General features: G+C 44.0%; 1 protein-coding gene across 1 annotated transcript in view; it reads right to left on the minus strand.

Annotated features, from left to right (window-relative positions):
- LRRC58 (leucine rich repeat containing 58) overlaps positions 1 to 22,371 on the minus strand; it is a 35,671-nt gene extending 13,300 nt beyond the window's left edge. Inside the window, exons 1-2 of the mRNA XM_033943049.1 lie at positions 21,615 to 22,371; positions 4,946 to 5,074 (exon numbers count right to left, since the gene is read on the minus strand). Coding sequence (XP_033798940.1) covers positions 4,946 to 5,074; positions 21,615 to 22,072 — 587 coding nt within the window. The 5' untranslated portion in view covers positions 22,073 to 22,371. The remainder of the gene's footprint in view (positions 1 to 4,945; positions 5,075 to 21,614) is intronic.
- Positions 22,372 to 22,613: the final 242 nt, after the last annotated feature.

The raw sequence follows: 22,613 nt of genomic DNA on the forward strand, positions 1-22,613 counted from the left end.
AGCCCCTCCCCCCTGCTGCGATCCGGCATCCACCACTCACCCACCCAAACACAATCGCTTACCTTGCTCTGGCACCGGCACCAGCACACAGGACATGCCAGTGCTCAAAGATCCTCCCTGTTGCTTGTGCTGGGCCTTGAGCATCTGCGCACGCTCAAGGCCCAGCACAAGCAACAGGGAGGATTTTCGAGCACCGGCACCAGCATGTCCTGTGCATTGGTGCTGGTGCCAGAGCGGGGTAGGCGATTTTGTATGGGTGGGTGAGTGGGGGATGCCAGATCGAGGGGGGATGTCGGATCGCCGGGGGGGGAGGGGGGGAGCAGCGCAGGTGGCCTCGGGGGTTGGGGGGTAAAGTGTAGCAATGCCGGTGGCCTCGGGGGGTGGGGGGGAGGGAGGTGGAACAACTCAAGCAAGTTTCCCTTACTTCATATGGGGAAACTCGCTTTAATATACGAGTAAATTGGTTTACGAGCATGCTTCTGGAATGAATTATGCTCGTAAACCAAGGTTCCACTGTATATGCTATTTGTACAGGAAAATAATTATTTCACTATAGGTGTATAGTCAAACACTACCAAATTATATCTGTTGAAAAATTTTTTTATAAAATAAATTTTTTGACTAGATAATTGGTCCTCAGAGGTAGCCTTCCGAATGCAAGAGTCACCCAACTTTATCATCAGATCAATTTATTTTATCTTATATTTTATGGTCTCAATCTCAATATTCACCAGCATTCAACTTTAAAATTAGATTAGCTTTTATTGACTTAAAAAAAAAACAGCTTGCTGTCAAATGCAACAGGGAAATCTTGGTCTCAGAAGACATTTAGTTCCAACATGAATCATGGAAAAAGTCTCTTGTTCATTTCATCCATGATTGAGCCATGGGAGAGAAACATCATGGATGAAATGAAAACCTTTGTAAGTATCTCAGGCCAGCAATTTTTACATATAAAATACAAATTAAGAACAAACCAAAAACATAAGAATACTTCCAACACAAGAACTACAACCCCTAATAAAAATGTTCACCATTACCTGTATGAAGGTACAACACTGGTGGGCTACAATTGTACTTTCATACCTTTCAACATAACAAATATAGAAAAAAAAAGAAAGAATTTTTATATAAGAGATTAAGAATGTTTGTATCTGGGGCAAAAAACTAAGGGCTCATTTTACTAAACTGCGTTAGGACATTAACGCTCGGAATTGCGCGCGCTAAAATGCGTGCGCTAGACGCTAACGCCAGCATTGAGCTGGCGTTAGTTCTAGCCGCGTAGTGCGGGTTTAGCACGCACTAAAAACACTAGCGCAGCTTAGTAAAAGGAGCCCTAAATCAAAAGCAGTTGAAAGTGGGTCAAATCAGATTGGAGATTCCAGAGAAAAAAGGTTCTTCAAAACGCAGGTGGTGCATTTCTATGGGAGAAGTGGTTCCACCTTTTGCAGCATAGAAACTGACACAGTGAAAAACAAGTTAGGAAATTGCTCCTTTCATACTGCCTTAGCCCTTTTATCTATACTCCAAGTCATGGATGCATACATCACAGAGAGGAACTGGAAATAATACTATGAGGATGCTCTGTATGCTTTCTTCACAATACACCTGCCCCCGATACGGGTCAAGTGATCTAAGACTGTGTTTTTCAACCTTTTTACACCTATGGACCGGCATCGGTCTGTGGATCGGCGGTTGAAGAACACTGGGTTAAGTCGTGGGCCAGACCCCGCCCATCTCTACCCAATGTCCACCCCAGACCCTGCCCCCATAATAGTACTAATTGCACCTTGCACATCCCTTGCCTCATCAGGAAGCCTTCCCTCTGACGTTGCAACGTCAGAGAGAAGGCTACCGGTTCAGGCGCAGGATGCCTGTAGGAGCCACTGCCTGTGGCTTTGTGCACTGAATCAGTTAGAAAGAGAGAGCTGGCTCGAAGATAACGCCGCATCGATCGCACTGTGGACTGGCGGTTAAAGAACACTGTTTTGGGCCTGATGCACGAGTTGGCCCTGTGGACCGGCAGGAAATTTCTGTGGACCAGCACTGGTCCATGGACTGGTGGTTGAAGAACACTGATCTAAGATATTGGAGAAATCAGACCTAAAAATGCACATCTCACCTGATATAAAACTTTGCAGACCGACGGTCGCAGTACTGAAGCCTTTAAATGAGCAATTGTTTGCATTCGATTAACTCACAGGGAGAGGCAGCGATTCTAAATAATCTCCCGAAGAAGATCCGGTCAGGATTGAAACGCCAACACCAGAAGGCGTTGGGAGTTTGTATCCAACATACCAGCGTTGGTGGTAGCTAGTTCTACCCAAGATGAGTGATGCCTTTTTTCCCTAAAAATGTTTATTAAATAACACCACGGTTGTCTGACATATTCTCCTTTTGTCATATATATTTAATTATTTTGAAAAGAGGGTTTTTTGCAATAAGTTTCAGCACTTGTGGATAATTGATTTAAGAGGTTGGGAGGAGGGTTTGAGCATAAATAATTACAACACTCAATTCAGTATGCCGACCTAGAATGATATATAGATCATAGAAAGTCCTATGATCTGATCATCCTTTAGATTATGATATGCTCACCTCCCATTCCATTTTTGGTTTTCCACATCTCACAGACTGATACAATCTGCTGGAGCAAATAAGCTCAGTAAAGTTGCTGCTACAAAGTTGCTAATGGATCACCTACATCAGGGGTGTCCAACCTTTTGGCTTCCCTGGGTGACAATTAGTTGCATATAGCAACAGATGTGCTTATCACTATGTTGAATGAAGGATCTAACTAAATGATTTTTTTCTGTAGTAGCGCTCTTATTAGATTGAGCGAGAGTATGCCATTTGATTTAGTATTTTATTTTTAATCTTTATTGATTTTTAATCTAAAACAGTGTCATACAAATGAACAAACAGTAGGTATTACATAAATTACACTAATATCTGTACAGGTAACATATATATCATTCAAGATTTTCAGTTATCCTACATATAACATAACATAATATAACAAAACTAGCTTTATAGCCCGTTACATTAACGGGTGCTAGAATATATGTGTGTCTGTCTTTATTTCTTTCTCTCTCTATCTCCTTAGCAGCTTTTTCCTGTCCCTTCTCCCTTATTTTTACCTCCCCTGTGTCCACCACCACCCCTTCACTGCTCCCCTTATCCAGCAGCAGTCCTTCTCCCTTTGTTTTACCTCCCCTCTGTCCATCAGCACCTCTTCCTGCTCCCCTGTCCAGCAGTAAGCCTCCCTTCATTTTTCCCCCGTGTCCATCATCACCTCTTCCTGCTCCCTCTGTCCAGCAGTAGGCCTCCCTTCATTTCCCCCTGTCCATCAGCACCTCTTCTTGCTCCCCATGTCCAGCAGTAGGTCTCCCTTCATTTCCCCCCCTGTCCATCAGCACCTCTTCCTGCTCCCCCTGTCCAGCAGTAGGCCTCCCTTCATTTTCCCCCCTGTCCATCAGCACCTCTTCCTGTTCCCCCTGTCAAGCAGTAGGCCTCCCTTCATTTTCCCCCCTGTCCATCAGCACCTCTTCCTGTTCCCCCTGTCAAGCAATAAGCCTCCCTTCCTTTCCCCCCCCCTGTCCATCATCACCTCTTCTTGCTCCCTCTGTCCAGCAATAGGCCTCCCTTCATTTCCCCCCCCTGTCCATCAGCACCCCTTCCTGCTCCCCCTGCCCATGGGAGTTAGTACAGGGCCGGTGTCTGCCAACTCCCCAGAGTCCTTGCCCCCCCTTCCCTTCCCACGGACCTGACTACCTACCCGGCGATTCAAGCAGCGTGTGCAGCAGTCTTCACACGCTGCTTCGGGTCCTTCTACTGCCCTGATTTACTCTGGCACGTCCCTGATGACATCATCAGAGACGCGGCAGAGCAAATCAGGGAAGTAGAAGGGCCCGAAGCAGCGTGTGAAGACTGGTGCACACGCTGCTTGAATCGCCAAGGTAGTCGGGTCCGCGGGAAGGGGGGTGAGCGGAAAAGGACTCGGACTCCTATGGTCTGTCGTGGAGGGTGGCCAGGCTCCATTTCAACTGCAGGGAAGGCTCACTGCCCCAGCTCCTTACCCGTCCGCAGTCCGGGCCAGGTCACCCGCGCTTTCTCACCGGCCCGGCTCGCTCGGTTGTTTTTTTTTTTTTTTTGTTTACCTGGCCACTCCGCTTCCTGCATTCGCTGCTCTCCGTCAGTGACGTAATAAGCGCGCATGCGCACTTGTCTTGCCACATCCCGACAGAAAAGGGATCAGGGAACACGCGAGGCAAGTGCGCATGCGCGGCTAGCATTTTATTATTTAAGATATATATTATAAATAAAGAATAAAGTTACCCAAATATCCCCATCAATATTTATTCCCCTCCCTCCAACCCCCTTCCCATGGATGTGTAAAGGTACATGAACAAAAGGAAAGATAAGATAAAAACATTATTATAATTTCACAAATTTAGTCAATGGGCTCCAAACTTTATTAAATACACCACTAAGTCCCCTACACTCTGCATTAATTCTTTCATATCTGTACGTAGTGCATACGTTCACCCACCAAAAAGTGTAACTTATTCTATCATGGTTCTTCCAGTTACTCGTAATCAATTGCATGGCTACACCTGTCATGATCATAAATAGATGACTCTTATATTTATCTAGAGTGGGATTTACATATAAAATTGTTCCACAAATTATAGCCTCATATGATAGTGGAACATTTGAATCCAAAACTAGATTTATTTGTCCCCAGATTGACTTCCAAAATATAAATATAAACGCACAAAAATATAGCAGATGATCCAAAGTCCCTATTGATTTTTTTTTTTTACTGGACAGACAGCAACTGTGTGACCACTAATTCTACTCTGTCAATTCCTCTCAAGAGGGCAACTGCTTGCTTACACTTATGCTCTGAGTCATAGATGATGTGGGACAGCCAAGTACTCACTGTGCCAGTTGAGGGGGTATGCTCTGGATCTTGTTATCACAAAGGACCAAATAGCTCAGGTAATGCAGATTTGCTAGCTCTGGCGGTATCGAGGTGATGAAATTCCCCCCAAGATACAGAAACTCCAAACTTAAGAAGGAAGAGAGCAAAATTTTAAAAAAAGAGAAACTATTTTTATTGCATAATGTACATTATTTATAGTTAATAGCATCAGGTTTGATTTCAAACTTCACCTAACATTCCAAAGCAGCTCACCATAAAAATCAAATAAACCATAATAATTCATATGACAGGTTCTTTCAGACTGAAGGCTTGTTTGCTCTATAAAACCACTCTCCAGAAATGCACAGTACTGAAATACAGCATGATCCTCTCAACACTCTCTCCATCCGTTGCTGAAGTAACATTTTAAAAGGTTATTCTTGATTACTCCAGGGCATCACCAGATAAGTCATTTACTTCCAGGGCCCAAATTTTAGGTGAGGTGCAGGTGAATGTAAGTGCAAGAGACAGGACAAGGAGACTTAGAACGAGCTTCAGTTTCATCAGCTCTTATTGTTTCTGTAATTCAGCATATCAACGTACTATATGTTAATAGGTACAATTATAATCCTGTAATTCAAAGAACTGCGTAACACATTGAGTCCGATTTCCATGCATTTATAAAGAAACGTTTCTTAAGCAACGGTTGTGAGATTGTGCAGCTGGAACCTTTAGACCTTTGCAGACTGATGCATGTGAAAGGTAATGTAATTGACAGAAAAGCCTCAGACCTGCCTGCATACTCTCACCCAGTTCCTAACTAAGTACACACATTCTCTTCATCAAGCTTTCCTAAATCAGGGCTTCCCAGAGTCCCAGCTCCAAGAAAGGTCACTAAACCCACGTTTGCAGTTGCAGCTGAGGCAGGCTGTACACAGAAATGTCATTGGCCCAAGCCAATGTGCGTCTTTGGCTGTAAAAATGGTTTTACAGCCAGTTCCTCAGAGGCTGACGTAATAAGTAGTATTTAAACTGTACACACTTCTTTACCCTGGGCTGTATGCACATTTCTTGTGCATACAGCTTACAGACCAATTCAGGAAGAACTTTTACGCACAGAAAAATGCATAAGTGCACTGAGCTTACCGTCTTAACATTGCATTTAAATGGCAATGTGGTTATTAACTCATAATACAGAGGATTTACCGTATTATTATTTTTTTCAATGGTAGGATATTATCTCCTTGATCTGAGGTAAGGAGTAAAGCACCACTTACTATGCCAACATGATTTTCCTGCAACCCTCTTGGGATAGGTGAACCCCCTCCCAACACCAAATATATATGAAAACAACACATCCGAGGTAGCAGCCAAATGACCTTGAATACATTACATTACAATGCCGTAGAGCAAAGCAGTATGTACATCCTGGTGTATGAATCTACGATAACTCCCAAGATATGCTGGAAGATCTGGGGCTACCGATTACATGAGAGGTGGAAGTTAAAAAATAACCCAAAACCAAAAACAGGGAGCAGCATAAATGTCCTGCAGGAAAAAAGCATATGCATGGTCTGCTGGTTATTCTCTGCCCCTCCTCTCCACGTATGGCATTGACGGACGCATGTATATGACATTCATTGGCAGTTTCTTGCTTTGTGGCAAGAAAAACCTGAAAAGCATGTTGTTTTTGCACCGTTTGTAATCCACGTGTGTTTTGTGCTACAACGGACAACATTATGGATGGTGGTTTTTTAATCCCTACTTTCCGCAGGTTGCCCTGATGAAAGGATATGACGATGATGGAAGAGAGATACAGCAGCCAGATGCACTTGCGTAGCAAGGGTGAAAGGCACCCCTCCCACGCCCCCCTCCATGCTACTTCCCCCCCCCATTGCCGCGCGCGCAGCATCCCTTCCCCCATACCTCTAACATTCCTATTGTGAGCAGCAACCTCCAACCTGAAGTCATGCCTATGTGTGCTCTACCTTTGATGTCACTTCCAAGGTGCAGTCCAGGAAGTTACATCAGAGGGAGAGCTCACGCAGGTGTGACGGCAGCTTGGGGTTGCTGCTCAAGCCAGAAATGCTACAGAGGTATGGGGGAACGGAAGCAGCTCATGCGGCGGCAATGGGTGAGCAGAGAAGGACAGGTGCTGTGCCCCCTACCAAAATGCCCTTACTATGCCACTGGCTACATGTGATGCTCTTCCGTAGTCTGTCATAGGAGAAATACCCTCCAGGGATTCAAGACAAAGTCAGACAAATTCCTGGTGAACCGGAACGTACTCAGGTAGGGCTAGTCTCAGTTAGGGTGCTAGTCTTTGACCAAAGGGCCACCGCGTGAGCAGACTGCTGGGCACGATGGACCACTGGTCTTATTATGCACACTTATGGCATGCATCCATGATGCGTTACAATAACACACCTACAATTGATGCTCATGCGTGCCTACGATGTGGCATTTCCTAGCGCTTGTACACATTTATGCCTCTTTCCGTGGACTATCTGCATATGTGTCGCTTTCTCCAACAACTGATCGGATGGAATTTCCATGGGCCTCTGCAGAGCTCATTTGCAGTATCGCTCATCTTTTTGAAATCAGAAAATTTACCGGCATTACAATAACCCACAGGATTTTAGCAGTAAGTTTAGAACATCAGGGCCTAGGGCTGCAACAGATAAGGCTGCAGTAAAACCACAGCACTGATAATGCATTAAACAGCTTATAAGCGGTCATGTGACATATATACACACATACCCACAGTGCATAATATTTCCATACTGTTACAGATATAATACATTCATTGAGGATAACTGATTACTGTTAAAGGAAATACCTGCTTTTAAAAAGATAAAAACCACTATCTCAGATTCAGAAAACTTTTAAAGCATTTCTATACCAAGACAGGGAGCCAACCCTTAAGTAACTGAAATGGTAATTGTAAAAGCCCATTTCTAAACTTAATACAACTCCTGGGATATAATGATGAGCCAATGATGACCTGCTTGTACTTGTAACTATGTATTTTTAACTATGACCCAACTCATCTACCTGTACAAGCAGCTCTATTGAATGTCTGTGTCAAACTGTCCATTGTAACTTCCTGGGTAACCAACCCAATCTCTTGTATTGTAATCCAACCTTGAACTGAATAGAAAACCTGATTAACATAACATGAAGCATAACACCCTCCCCTCCCTAACAGGTGTTTATTCCCTTTAAGTCTAGAAAGCAAAAACGATGTTCTTGAAGCCCACCAAAATGTCTGGTTTTAAACTGCTCAACGAACATTGGTCAGATATCCATCTGCACATTTGCCACAAGGATTCAGCTTGTCTGAAGAGCTTGGATAATTTTAATAATATACTTCTCCCTCCGTATTCGCTGTGATAGGGGAATAACAGAACTGCAAATACAGAAAAACCGCGAATAACTTTTTCATATGTTATTCGCAGTTTTCTATTAAAAACCAACGTGAATATGGTGAAACTGCGAATAACATGGTGGGAGACCTGGCCTGTTTCTGAAGGAGGGGCAAAAACGGTGAAGAAAGTGCTGGCAATCAGCAATTTTCTCTGTAAACGCTTAGAATCAGCGATTTCTCTATGTAAGCTGATATAATTTGGGGGGAGGAGCCAGCAAGAGGTGCTCCAAGTCACTGAAGATAGTAGCACTTACAGAGTACAATACATATACTACAAGGTGCCATAAATATAAGAAACAATGAGCCCATTGTGGTCCATTGTCATTAGTATGTCTATCCTTGGCTCTGCCACATTAATTTATCTACCCAGCATTCTACAAGAATTCTCTTCCTTTGATATTCACAAACCACATTCTGTTGCTAGATGAAAATTTAACCAAATCACAAGTGAATTGTCTGCTGGGTGAACTATGCATAGCTCAACAGCTTGGCAAGGAACCACACTTGTTCTTTTGTTTACAAAGAACACTGGCTAAAGCAAAACACATAAAAAACAAACATTAAGTGTTCATTGTCTCTTCCATACACTAGTAAGAGATTCCGTCAGACTTTGAATATGGGGTCTTAGGACATACACAGATATTTCCATATTAGGGGATCCAGAATCTGTTAACACTGGCTGTAGGCCTTCCTTGTTCTCGTATGCAAAAATCGCTGGAACTTTTGTCCACATGTACTACATTATTCTCCCCCATAGATGAAAAGTGTATTTGGCCCTTTATTAGAAACTAATTTCTTTTCTGCAAATGGAATACATTCATTGAGGATAACTGATTACTGCACAGAAGAAGATGGGAACTGGCAGGCCTTGAGCACACGCAGATGCTGGATCAGCATAAAGTATTGATGGCAGCAGCTTTTCTTCTAAGCCCAACAGGTAAGTGCAATGCAGGCAGGGTGGGGGAGGGGGCATGCATGAATGGCATCTTGGGCAGAGATTCCCAAGACATGGTGCTGCTGGAGTGGGGGTGGAGGGGTTGAAAAAGTGTGCTACTAGACCGGGGGGGGGGGGGGGGGGGAAAGAGCAAGGGCTGTTGCTGGACTTGGAGGGATACGAGTATGGGGTGCTGCTGGACCAGGGGAGGGGATGAGAGTACGGGGTGCTGCTGGACCTGGACACAGGGTGAGAGTAGGGAGTGTTGCTGGACCAGGAAAATGGGGTGCGAGTATGGGGTGCTGGTGGACCTATTTCTTCTGATACCTTGTGCACTGTGATATTAAGCTAAGGTTTTGGCTTTGATGCCTCACTCTCCTTCAGAGAAAAGGTCTCACTCCTTGCCCTTCACAGTTCACCTCTCCGAGTCTCTAATTGGGCAGCCCAACTCTAACACATCTTACATTTTTAGATTGCCCTGGTGGAAAGAAGGCACCTGATACCTCCCTACACTCATTTTTCTATGTCTCTCCAATTTTGAGCTGCCGTAGGGAGAGATGGAGAGAGGGGGTAGGAACAGAGATATTATGGTGGAGGGGACTGTTTATCTAAACAGGTATTTAAATAATATCTGTTTAGATGAACAGTCTCCTCCAGCATAATCTTCCTGTTCTCTACCCCCCCTCTCTCCATCTCTCTCTATGGCAGCTCAAAATAATAACAACTGCTGTTATTATAAATGTTGTGTGGTTTTGTGCTAATAAAAATATTTAAAGTTAAAAAAAAATATATTGTTAAAACTTATGGCAAGATGTCTAGTTTTTGTAGACTGGCTCACCAAGATCACCCAAATTTCTAATCTCAATTTATATTCGAGTCAACCTTTTTTCTTGCTTTTTTTTGGGGGGAAGGGCACCTCGGTTTATATTTGAATTATTTTATATTCAAATATATATGGAATACTCAACTGAAGCAATAAACAAGCCCCTATCTCTACTCATAGTGAGAAACAGTATATACAGTATATACAGTCTCAAGTTGATTTAAAATGAAATAATTTGACTGGCAACACTAAGGGAGGGCTCCTTTTATCAAACAGCGGTAGAGATTTTTTACTGTGGGCCCGCGAGGTAAATGTTCCAATGCTCATTCATTTCCTATGAATGTGGTTTTTTTATACGTTCATTTACATCTGGATACCTTAGTCAATTGCTCAGCTTCAACATCTCGGGAAGTGTACAAGTTCAAAGGTTCTTAGGGTCTAACCACTGAAATAAATCAACTTGATACATTTCTTTTGCTCACCTTTGCTCAGGTTTATGCAATTCTCTGTCTATGTAAGATTTATGTTGAATTATACCTGCTGTACACTGCTTTGGGCGAATCTCTTCACAATGACAGTTAATACATCTCAATAAATAAATAATCCATCCAAAAAAGCTCAAGGCATGCATTATTAGGTCCATAGATATCATCCAGTCAGTATTTAAGCAGGATCAGGAGCAAAGGAAAGAGGCTGCTGCAAGAGGCAGAGACAGAACAGGTGTCAGACATGATGGGGCCCAGGGCAGAAATTATGGAGAGGGTCCCCAAAGCCCACTGGCAGGATGTGCCTTCTTTAGCTTCAAGAAAGTTTAGGGCCCGGGGACATTTATTTTATTTTCTATTTGCAAACCCACCAAATCACCATGCATGAAAGTAGGGGTACAATCAAATATTTACAATAAACAAAAACACAAAGAATAAACTCTGAACAAACAAATGGAAATTAAGAAAAAAAAAAAAAAAGTCAATAAAAATAAGCACGTCTAAAATAGTCAATACCAGTTGGAGTGGCGGCTCCAGGAGGGCCAGTTACAAAAAATGCCAGCAAACAGTACAAAATGTTATTTACACATCAGCCCAACGCAGCCCTTTGAAGGGTGGAGTGGCCTAGTGGCCTGGGCAAGTCACTTAACCCTCCACTGCCCAATGCACTATAGTTAGATCACGAGCCTGGTTGGACAGATAGGGAAAATATTTAGAGTACCTGATTAGATCGTGAACCACTCAGATGGCTGTTTTGATGAGTGCTATATCAAATAAGAACATAAGAACATAAGCATTGCCTCTGCTGGGTCAGACCAGGGGTCCATCGTGCCCGGCAGTCCGCTCCCGCGGCGGCCCCCCAGGTCCATGACCTGGAAGTGTTCCCTACCTAACCTAAAATATCCATACCCCATTCGCTCAATGTCCTGTAAGGTAACTCTATCTGTACCCTGTAATCCCCTTCGCTTCCAGGAAGTCATCCAGTCCCTTTTTGAACCCCAGAATTGTACTCTGTCTTATCACCTCTCCGGGAAGCGCGTTCCAGGTGTCCACCACCCTCTGAGTGAAGAAGAACCTCCTTGCATTCGTTATGAATCTGTCTCCTCTCAGTTTTTCTGAATGACCTCTTGTTTTAGTTGCCCCTGCTAGTCTAAAGAATCTGTCCCTCTCCACCTTCTCTATGCCTTTCATGATTTTATAAGTTTCTATCATGTCCCCTCTCAGTCTCCGCTTCTCCAGGGTAAAGAGCCCCAGCCTGTCCAACCGTTCGGCATATGAAAGGTTCTCCATACCCTTTATCATCCTCGTTGCCCTCCTCTGGACCCTCTCGAGTATTGCCATGTCCTTCTTGAGGTATGGCGACCAGTATTGGACGCAGTATTCCAGATGTGGGCGCACCATTGCTCGATACAGTGGCAGGATAACTTCCTTCGTTCTGGTAGTGATACCTTTCTTGATAATGCCCAACATTCTGTTCGCTTTTTTTGAGGCCGCTGCACATTGTGCCGCCGGCTTCATTGTGTTATCTACCAATACCCCCAGATCTTTTTCTTGGCTGCCTTTCCCGAGTACCCTCCCTCCCATCGTGTAGCTGTACATGGAGTTTCCTTTCCCTATGTGCAAGACCTTACATTTCTCCACATTGAAGCTCATCTGCCATTTTTTTGCCCACTCACTCAGTTTGTTCAGGTCGCTCTGCAGTTCTTTGCATTCCTCAACAGTTCTGTCCCTGCTGGAGAGTTTTGTGTCATCCGCGAACTTGATAACTTCGCACTTTGTCCCCATTTCTAGATCATTAATAAATATATTGAACAGCAGCGGTCCCAGCACTGACCCTTGCGGAACACCACTTGTGACCCCTATCCAGTCAGAGTAGTGCCCCTTTACTCCTACCCTCTGTTTCCTGTCCGCCAGCCAATTTTTGATCCATCTGTGCACGTCCCCATTCACCCCGTGGTTCCACAGTTTCTTCAGTAAACGTTCATGGGGCACCTTGTCGAATGCTTTTTGGATATCTAGATATATAATGTCTACTGGGTCACCTTGGTCCAATTGCTTATTTATCCCCTCAAAGAACTGCAGTAGATTTGTCTGGCATGATCGGCCTTTACAGAAACCATGCTGGCTCGATCTCATCAGATTATTTTTTTCTATATGCTCATTGATACCTTCCCTGATCAGTGATTCGGCCATCTTCCCCGGAACAGAGGTTAAGCTCACCGGTCTGTAGTTTCCCGGGTTGCCTCTCGATCCTTTTTTGAAGATCGGTGTAACATTCGCTATCTTCCAGTCCTCCGTTCCCTTCACTGCCTCTTTGATACTTTCTTCTAAATAAAATAAGCCTTTAAAAACCTACAAAAATGACTGTCTTATACTTTGTATATCTGTGTAATTTTGAAAATTATAATAAATAAAAAAAAACCAAAATGACTGTCATGCAATGTGCCTCCTCTGTAGAACATGCTATCAATGTAGCAAGAAAAGGTGTGTGCATGGAATAGAGCAGGGGTGTCAACGTCCCTCCTCGAGGGCCGCAATCCAGTCGGGTTTTCAGGATTTCCCCAATGAATATGCATGAGATCTATTAGCATACAATGAAAGCAGTGCATGCAAATAGATTTCATGCATATTCATTGGGGAAATCCCAAAAACCCGACTGGATTGTGGCCCTCTAGGAGGGACTTTGACACCCTGGATTAGAGTAAGTCTATCATCAACCAAAGGGGCCAAAGTATACATAGACTGGAAACATATAGAACAACCAGTTTGTTCTTTATATCTGAAGAAGTGAATGTACACTCAAGACACAAATGCAGTTGTGATTTAAACAAAGAACCTAAGCATTTTGTATTGTATAGATTGCCCAATGGGCAACCAGTGAAGTTGTATTAAAGGCAAAGTGATTATGATCTGAGCAAGCCTTGCCTAATAAAAGCTGTGCAGCTGCATGCAAAACCAACTGCAAAGACTGAAGAATCGAAGCGGGCAAGCCATGCCAACACTCTGTTCCCAAATTAAGTGCTTGAACTATATATAGTATGGAAATCAGGTTCTACTAAAATAGGATGTAAGTGTAAGTATCTTCAGCTTATGAAAGGAGCTCTTGATTGAAGTGGTTAGATAAAGACAGAAAGGCACATATCCAACAAAATGCCAAGATACTGGTAATTCCCCACACACAGAAATGTCCATATCAGGCAGTAGAATTAAAGGGGTAAAGGAATGGGACTAGTATACATAGAAACATAGAACATGACGGCAGAAAAGGGCCACGGCCCATCTAGTCTGCCCACACTAATGGCCCACCCCCTAACTACCTCCATGAAGAGATCCCACATGCCAATCCCATCTTTTCTTAAAATCTGGCACGCTGCTTGCCTCAATTACCTGTTGTGGAAGATTATTCCAGCGATCAACCACCCTTTCGGTGAAGAAATATTTTCTGGTGTCACCATGAAATTTCCCACCCCTGATTTTCAACGGATGCCCTCTTGTTGCCGTGGGTCCTTTAAGGAAAAAGAGATCCTCTTCCACCTCGATACGGCCTGTGACATATTTGAACGTCTCGATCATGTCTCCCCTCTCTCTGCGTTCCTCGAGTGAGTACAGCTGCAACTTACCCATTCGTTCCTCATACGGGAGATCCTTGAGTCCTGAGACCATCCTGGTGGCCATTCGCTGAACCGACTCAACTCTCCGCACATCTTTTTGATAATGCGGCCTCCAGAATTGTACACAGTATTCCAGATGGGGTCTCACCATGGATCTGTACAACAGCATTATGACCTCGGGCTTACGGCTGACGAAACTTCTACGGATACAGCCCATGATTTGTCTAGCCCTGGATAAAGCTTTCTACACTTGATTGGCAGTCTTCATGTCTTCGCTAATGATCACCCCCAAGACACGTTCTGCTACAGTCCTTGCTAGGATCTCACCATTTAGGGTGTAAGTCCTGCATGGATTTTTGCCGCCAAGGTGCATGACCTTGCATTTTTTGGCATTGAAACTTAGTTGTCAAGTCTTTGACCAATGCTCCAGCAGGAGTAGGTCCTGCGTCATACTGTCGGGCATTGAGCTTTTGTCGGGCATTGTGCTTTCATCTGTTGTGCGGTTGCCTACCATGTTGCATAGTTTGGCGTCATCGGCGAATAATGTAATTTTACCTCGAAGCCCCTCAGCCAAGTCTCTTACGAAGATGTTAAATAGGATCGGGCTAACTTTTATCCTATTGCCAACCTGCCTCTCATCTCAAAGTTTACGGAAAAAAATAGTACATAATCAGCTCATAGAATTTACTGATAAATCCAACGCGCTTCACTCTCACCAAACAGGGTTTCGTTCCTATCATTCCACTGAATTATCTTTACTCGGTCTTATCACTACTATACACTATTTCCTAGACCACCGAAAATCTGTTTTTCTTATTTCTCTTGACTTATCCGCTGCCTTCGACACTATTGATTGTCTTAGGAACTGTGGTATCACAGGTTCAGCGCTTTTATGGTTTATCTCTTACTTTAATGAGCAAAAGTTTAAAGTTCACTCAAGAGAGAAAACTTCACCACCTATTTTTCAAACTTACGGTGTAACCCAAGGTTCTATTCTCTCCCCATTACTATTTAATATCTTCATTTCTCCTCTTCTTACCCTAGTTCAATCTATTGGCTTTACAATTTTTGCATATGCAGACGACATTCAATTGCTTCACTCCGTCGATTCTACAAAAACAAATGAAATACAAGAAATTAAATATAAATTTGACAAAATCAGTGACTGACTCCAATAAATAAACTCTCCCTCAACATTAATAAATCCTGTGGTATACTCTTTCCAATAAGGAACAACGAAACAATAACAGAAAAAATCTTAATTAAATCCTGCTCCGTAAAAATCGAACCAAAAATAAAACTTTTTGGAGTAACCATAGAGAAAGACTTAACCTTCCACGACCAGATAAGCTCTGTAGTAAAAACTTGTGTTTACAAACTAAGGCTCATCCGCTCTCTAACCTCAATCCTTGAAACTAATGCAATCATAACCCTTGTGCACTCAATGGTTATTTCCCATCTAGATTACTGTAACTCTTTATATAATGGACTCCCACAAAAAGAATTACGTCGTTTGCAGCTCATACAAAATACAGCAATCAAACTTATACATAAAGCAGGGAAATATGATCATGTAACTCTTCTCCTGAAAGAAGCCCATTGGTTACCCATCACGCACTGTATCACCTATAAAATCTTAATGCTGGTTCAAACTCTCACGTCTTCCATCTTTTCTTGACAAACTTATTATCCCTCTCTGTTCTTCTCGGACCCTAAGATCAGCAGATCAAAACTTACTGGCCGTTCCGTCATCAAAGAATTCTACACTAGGAAAATTAACTTCTCCATAGCTGCTCCAACCTTATGGAACGCCATGCCACCTCAACTTCATCATGAAAATCTTTTTGATAAATTCAAGACCAAACTAAAAACATTTATTTTTCAAGATGCATATCATAATCTCTAAATACTTCCTTCCTCAAAACCAGTAAAATCATTTCAACCACTTTTATGAAGCAACACTATCCCTGATGTTATATCCTCCCCCTTCCCTTTTTTTTAACTTTCATTTTAATAATGTATTTACTGACCTTTCCATCTACCTTAATACCCTCAAATTCATGTAAGTCCTTGTCTATTGTATTTTAATGTTCACTCCTTCCCTTATATATACAATTATTATTTTACTTTTTATCTTTTTTTTTCAGCATTGTAAACCGGCCAGGTACATGTTGTTGGTCAGTATATTAAACACAATAAAACTTGAAACTTGATCATATTCCATATGTTCTGGCTTAGGAATGAGGTTCATTCCTGTCACAGTATGCCCAAAACCAATGCAACTGGAGAAATTGCATGTGGACCATCCCCCAGGGCAATAGGCATTTACCGTATATACTCGAATATAAATCAAGATATTTGGGCAAAAAAATGGTGCTGCCATCTTCTGCCCTGCTGGCATGACGCTTCCCATTCTGGTGCTCAAAGAAGCTGACACCAAGGTTACAGGTCAGTGTGGGGTCTTGAGCTTCTGCGCATACTCAAGGCCTGATGGCTCCCACCCTCTCTGAGAATCTAAAGATTTCACTGGGGAGAATCTTGGAGAAGAAGGCAGGGGCTGGTAAGCCTTGAGCATGTGCAGAAGCTCAAGGCCCTGCACCAGCCCAGAACCTTGGTGTCAGCTTGAGCACCAGAACGGGAAGCTGAAAAATAGCGCTGGTCATCGGGGAGAAGGGTTTGTGCTGAAAAATAGCACCAATCATCGGAGAAAGGTTTGGGCTAAAAAAATAGCACCGGTCATCAGGGAAGAAGGACTTGAGTTAGAAAATAGTGCCATGTACTCACTGAGGAAACATGACCATATCACAGAAGCTTACATCAACTCACACTGGCTACCAATCCAAGAAAGAATACTATTTAAATTCTACTGCATGTTATTTAAAACTCTAAACGGAGACAGCTCATCCTATCTGAACAACTGCCTCATCCAAGCACCCTCAACCAGACATAGGAAAACGCACTCCCCTTTCACCTCCTCCCCCCCCCGATCAAAGAAGTAAAATGGACAAAATTATACGATGGCCTCAAGCCGCAAAACTAGATAACCAAATCTCCAACCTTCTGATAACCACCCCAAACTATAAGATATTCAGAAAAGAAATAAAGACTATACTCTTCAAGAAATTCCTGAAACAGCCCTAACTTCACTTACTCCGCCACTCCCCCCTCCCTCCTCCCGACACACTGAAAATACCTGTCCCTCTCTACACAACCTGAGAAAAGACAAATGATCTTCTTTTGTTATCCTCCATTCATATATATCTACCTACTTTACACCACTTTCTACCACTTGACAAATGACCTTATTGCTTTCAACTCTAGAAACGACAAATGATCTTCTCTTCACAACTCTAGAAATGACAATTGTTTTTCTATTGTAACCCCCATTAATAAATCTTTTGTAATCCGCCTTGAACCACAAGGTAATGGCGGAATAGAAATCTCTAATGTAATGTAATGTGTTGGAAAATAGCACCAGTCATCAGGGGAAAGGATTGGGTTTGTGGTGGGCTGGGTTTGAGAAGGCCAATGAAGATATGAAGCAGGATTATGTAGAAGAATGTTCCTAACTGTACAGTGTAAAGGAAGCTGTCTTTTCATTATTACTCTTGCGTGGCTTATTTAGGATGCCCATTTAACATACCCTTTGGTTTCCTATAATCGCCCCTTTCATTTCCACACCAGTACTCTTTCTCCTCCCAGCCCAGCATTGGAGACTATTTATGCTACACAAGAGTAAAGAGTGGGACAGGTTTGTCTTCCGCTGGCAGGACACTGAGGTCACACCATGATCACCCAAATTTCTAATCTCGGTTTATATTCAAGTTAAATTATTTTCCATCTTTTGGGGGGGGGAAATGGTTGCATCAGTTTATATTTGGATCGGTTTATATTTGCGTACAGTACTCCCCAAAAATTTGAGAGGGATCCGTTCCAGGAACCCCCGTGAATTTTAAAAAACTGCAAATGCAGTTTTTCGCCTGTCAAAAGGCAGGGGAGCCAGGATATGGCAGCTGGGGAGACAGGAGAGGGAAGCTGGAGTGTGGGCGGGTGAAGAAAATCACTCGCGGTCTGCTCCGACTGCCTCTTCCTATAGTAAAGTTGGGCTACACCAATCAGGAGCTGCTTTGAAATGCAGTTTCTGATTGGTATAGCCCGACTTTACTACAGGCATACCCAGTTGATGGACTACCTCAACCAGTTCTCTCTACTACATGAAACCCAATCCGGCTTCAAACCTCTGTTTAGCACCGAGACAGTAATCGCGGCGACACTAGATTACTTACGCTTCTTATTCAGCAAGGGCCATAACGCCCTAATCATGCAATTTAACATGAGCTCAGCCTTAGACTTGGTGGATTATGAGAAATTACTACAATGCTTAGATGCAATCGGCATTAGAGGAGAGGTATTTGACTGGTTCCGAGGATTCCTTATGTCTTGCACCTATCATGTACGTTTCAATCACAATCTCTCTAAAACCTGGAGAAACCCATCTGGCGTTCCACAGGGGTCTCCACTATCCCCACTGCTCTTCAATGTCTACATGTCATCACTAGGCGTGCTGCAGGCCCAGCGGGGCATAAAATTATTCAGTTACGCAGATGACTTTACAATCATTATCCCGTTAACTACTTCTCCCTCTGAAACTACCCCCAAGGCAACAGAAGCACTAAACCTGATAGAACAATGGACCGCAGAATTCAGACTGAAGCTCAATTCAGAAAAAACTAAATTCTTCATAGCCTCGCCACACCCACCTATCAATACAACTCCACTATGCATCAACAATCTCAGCTACCCTATTCAACCTACAATGAAGGCTCTGGGGGTAATACTAGACCAAGACCTAACCATGAAAGACCAAGTGGACTCCCTAGTCAGAAAGGGTTTTTTTACTCTCTGGAAACTTAGGTCCATTAGAGCATACTTCGATGCAACATCATTTAGAATTCTTGTACAATCCCTAATACTAAGCCATCTCGATTATTGTAACATTACCCATCTGGCAATCTCCCAGAAGAACATGCAGAGACTACAGCTGGTACAAAATGCGGCAGTCAAGCTGATCTTTGGGTTGAAGAAGTCCGATCACATAACCCCTTCCTACCAACTCCTGCACTGGCTGCCAATGGAGGCACGTGCGAAGTTCAAGCTGGGATGTTTCTGCTTCAAGGTACTATCCAGTCTAGCCCCTAAATATATAATTGACATCTTCTCCTTCTCAACCAACAGACATAAGAGGAGTACACACCTGAAGTTCGTCTCCCCATCAGCTAGAGCAGTGGTCTCAAACTCAAACCCTTTGCGGGGCCACATTTTGGATTTGTAGGTACTTGGAGGGCCGCAGAAAAAAATAGTTAATGTCTTATTAAAGAAATGACAATTTTGCATGAAGTTAAACTATTTATAGTTTATAAAACTTTCCTTTAATAGTTTTACCTTATGCAAATTTGTCATTTCTTTAATAAGACATTAACTATTTTTTCTGCGGCCCTCTAAGTACTCTATTTTTTCTGCAGCACTCACATTTAAAGTTTAATATCTTTTCTTTCTCAAAACTGGCACATTTCTATTACTAAATTGAAAATAAAATCATTTTTCCTACCTTTGTTTGGTAATTTCATCAGTCTCTGGTTGCACTTTATTCTTCTGACTGTGCTTCCAATATTTCTTCTCTTCTTTCAGCCTCCTGTATGCTTCCTCTCCTCCAGACCTCATTCCCTCCCCCAACTTTTTCTTTCATTTTCTATGTCTGTCTTTCTCTGATTCCTTGTCCCATTTTTTGCTTTGTTTCTGGCTCCTTGTCCCCCCCCCCTTCTTTCTTTTTTCCTTCTGGCTCCCTGTCCCCCCCTTCTTTCTTTTTTCCTTCTGGCTCCCTGCCCCCCCCCCCCCACATTCTTTCTTTCTTCCTTCCTGCCCTCCCCTATGCCACCACCACCGGGGAATAGGCTGCTGCTGCTGCTGGCACCATCGGGAACAGGCCGAGATCTCCACGGGGCCGACCAACTCTCGCTGCCCGACGTCAATTCTAACGTCGGAAAGGATGTTCCGGGCAGCGATTGGCTAGCCAGAACGTCCTCTCGACGTCAGAATTGAGGTCGGGCGGCGAGAGAAGCAGGGAGATCAAAGAGCCTGGTGCCGGCGGTGAGAAGGGAAGGGAAGCAGTTGGGCACCCCTGCTCTAGACGAGCCGCGAGCCGCACTCTAGGAAGAACAGTGGAGGGTGACCAGTTGTGCGGACTGCCCCCCTCCTTGGTACCCCACTGGAGCAGCAGCGTGTCTGGCCGGCTCATTCCATTCAAAGCCGCGGATGGCGGCTCCTTGCGAGATCCGCGCCTGCGTCTGAAGCCTCTCTGATGTTGTGATGTCAGAGAGGCTTCCGATGCAGGAGCGAATAGCACAAGGAGCCGCCAACCCACGGCTTTGAACGGAACGAACCGGCCAGACCCGCTGCTGCTCCAAAAGGAAGGAATTATCCAGTCCAGACCGCGGGCCGCAAATAAAACTTGGAGAGCCACATGTGGCCCGCGGGCCGCGTGTTTGAGACCGCTGAGCTAGAGGATGTAAATTTAAGAGACACCATCAACATCTTCTATCGTATCAAGCAGCCTTATGGGGCAAAGACCTGGAAAAACTAATTATACACGCAATTAACTATGGTGAATTTAGGAAACACCTAAAAACATACCTGTTCTTGAAGTACCTAGGTAACGAATCTGGAGAATCGCTCCCATCACAATCTCTCCCATAAATCTGATCCCTTAATCTGTTAGACACTAATCTCTAATTATATTTGTCCCACTCAATTTGTAGCATCTTTCTAACCATTGTAATCCGCATAGAACTTCACAGTCCTGCGGTATATAAACTGTTATTATTATTATATACAGTAATAAATGTCATCTGCATAAAAACACAGAAAAAGACCTTGGGCTCTAATAACATCACATAAAAGATACTAGTAAAGATTTGAAGGTAAGTTGAGGTGCCTCGGACCTCTTCTTTTGATAAGTCACAATGAAGATACCATTGCTTTATAAACCTGCTGCTTGCAATCCTGCTGTTGCCCTGTTTGTACCTAACGCCAGCCCTGGGCACAGGTAGCAACACTGACAGTGCCAATCAACATAAATAACTCTTTCCCATTGGCTGGTATGGCAAGAGATGACTGTCCGTGAAAGAGCAGCTGAGTATTTTTTGACTTCACCTGTGCCCAGCTAAAATTGTGGCACACAGGTAGCAAGCAAAATTACTTTTAGACTCCAGATTCAATGGAAGCCCCCTTTACTCTGTTCAAGCATTTAAGAAATCCAGGGCGCATCTCTCTCGCTCTCTCTCTACACATTACACAGCAGGCTATCTAAAAGGGTCCTCCCAGTCCCTCCTTCTCTCCTCAGGAACACACCTGCTCAGATTCTCGATTTCGGCGGGGATGCTTTTCAGCCGGTTGCCCCCCATCGAGAGGGACTTCAGGGCCCGCAGCTCCAGCAGCTGGCCAGGCACCTCCTCGAAGCGATTGCCGCTGAGGTTGAGCACCTCCAGCCCCATCCTGCCCAGCTCCTTGGGCAGCGAGAATTCGTCCAAGCGGTTGTTCTTGGCCAGCAGCGTCCTCAGCTTGGCCAGGCCTAGCAGAGCCTCGCCCACGAAAGCCAGTCCGTTACTGCTGATGTCCAGCAGCAAAAGTTGGGAGAAGGAAGCCACCGCGGCCGGCAGCACCAGCAAGCGGTTGTGGGGCAGCAGCAATTGCTGCACGTCGCTCCGGCGCTCCTCGCTCACGGCCTCGGCGCTCAGAGTTTCTAGCCCAAGCCGGGAGAGGTTCAATACATTCTCGCCGTCCGCCGTTTCTTGCGGCTGCCCCTCCATTGCACCGGTGAAAAGTCCGCAGTGTACCAATCCTCTGCACTTCAGTACTTCCCAGCCAAACTTACGCAACTTCCGGGGTGGTGACTAAAGCCGCGTTCGCCCCGCTATGTTGGGAACAGAGTTGCGCCTCGAGCCTCCTCGCTCGTGCAACTTGCGGAGCTCGCGGCGTCAGACGGAATGAGTAGTTGGAATGGGAGGCAGGCATTGTGACGTCAGGCTGGGAACTGGCTGCTGAGCTTTGCATTAGTCAGCAGGATTTTTTTTTTCTCTTTCTCTATTCTTCCCATTCCAGGAAACCGTAATTTTAAGATTTAGGTCACACCTTTTCAGTTGTAGCCAAATAGGAGTGTGACAATAAGCCTCCTTCAGGTCCAGGCGTAGTCACCTGGATGCCTTTCCCACGCTAGGGTTACCAGATTTTGGTAAAGAGGATGTGTTTTGAAAAGCTGGACATGGCTGGGTAAATCCGGGCATCTGGTAACCCTAAATATAACCAATCTAGTTCTAACTAGTTCTAACTTTCCTTCTTATTAATTTCTTG

This window comes from Geotrypetes seraphini, chromosome 4, assembly GCF_902459505.1.
Source record: "Geotrypetes seraphini chromosome 4, aGeoSer1.1, whole genome shotgun sequence".
Classification (NCBI taxonomy): domain Eukaryota; kingdom Metazoa; phylum Chordata; class Amphibia; order Gymnophiona; family Dermophiidae; genus Geotrypetes; species Geotrypetes seraphini.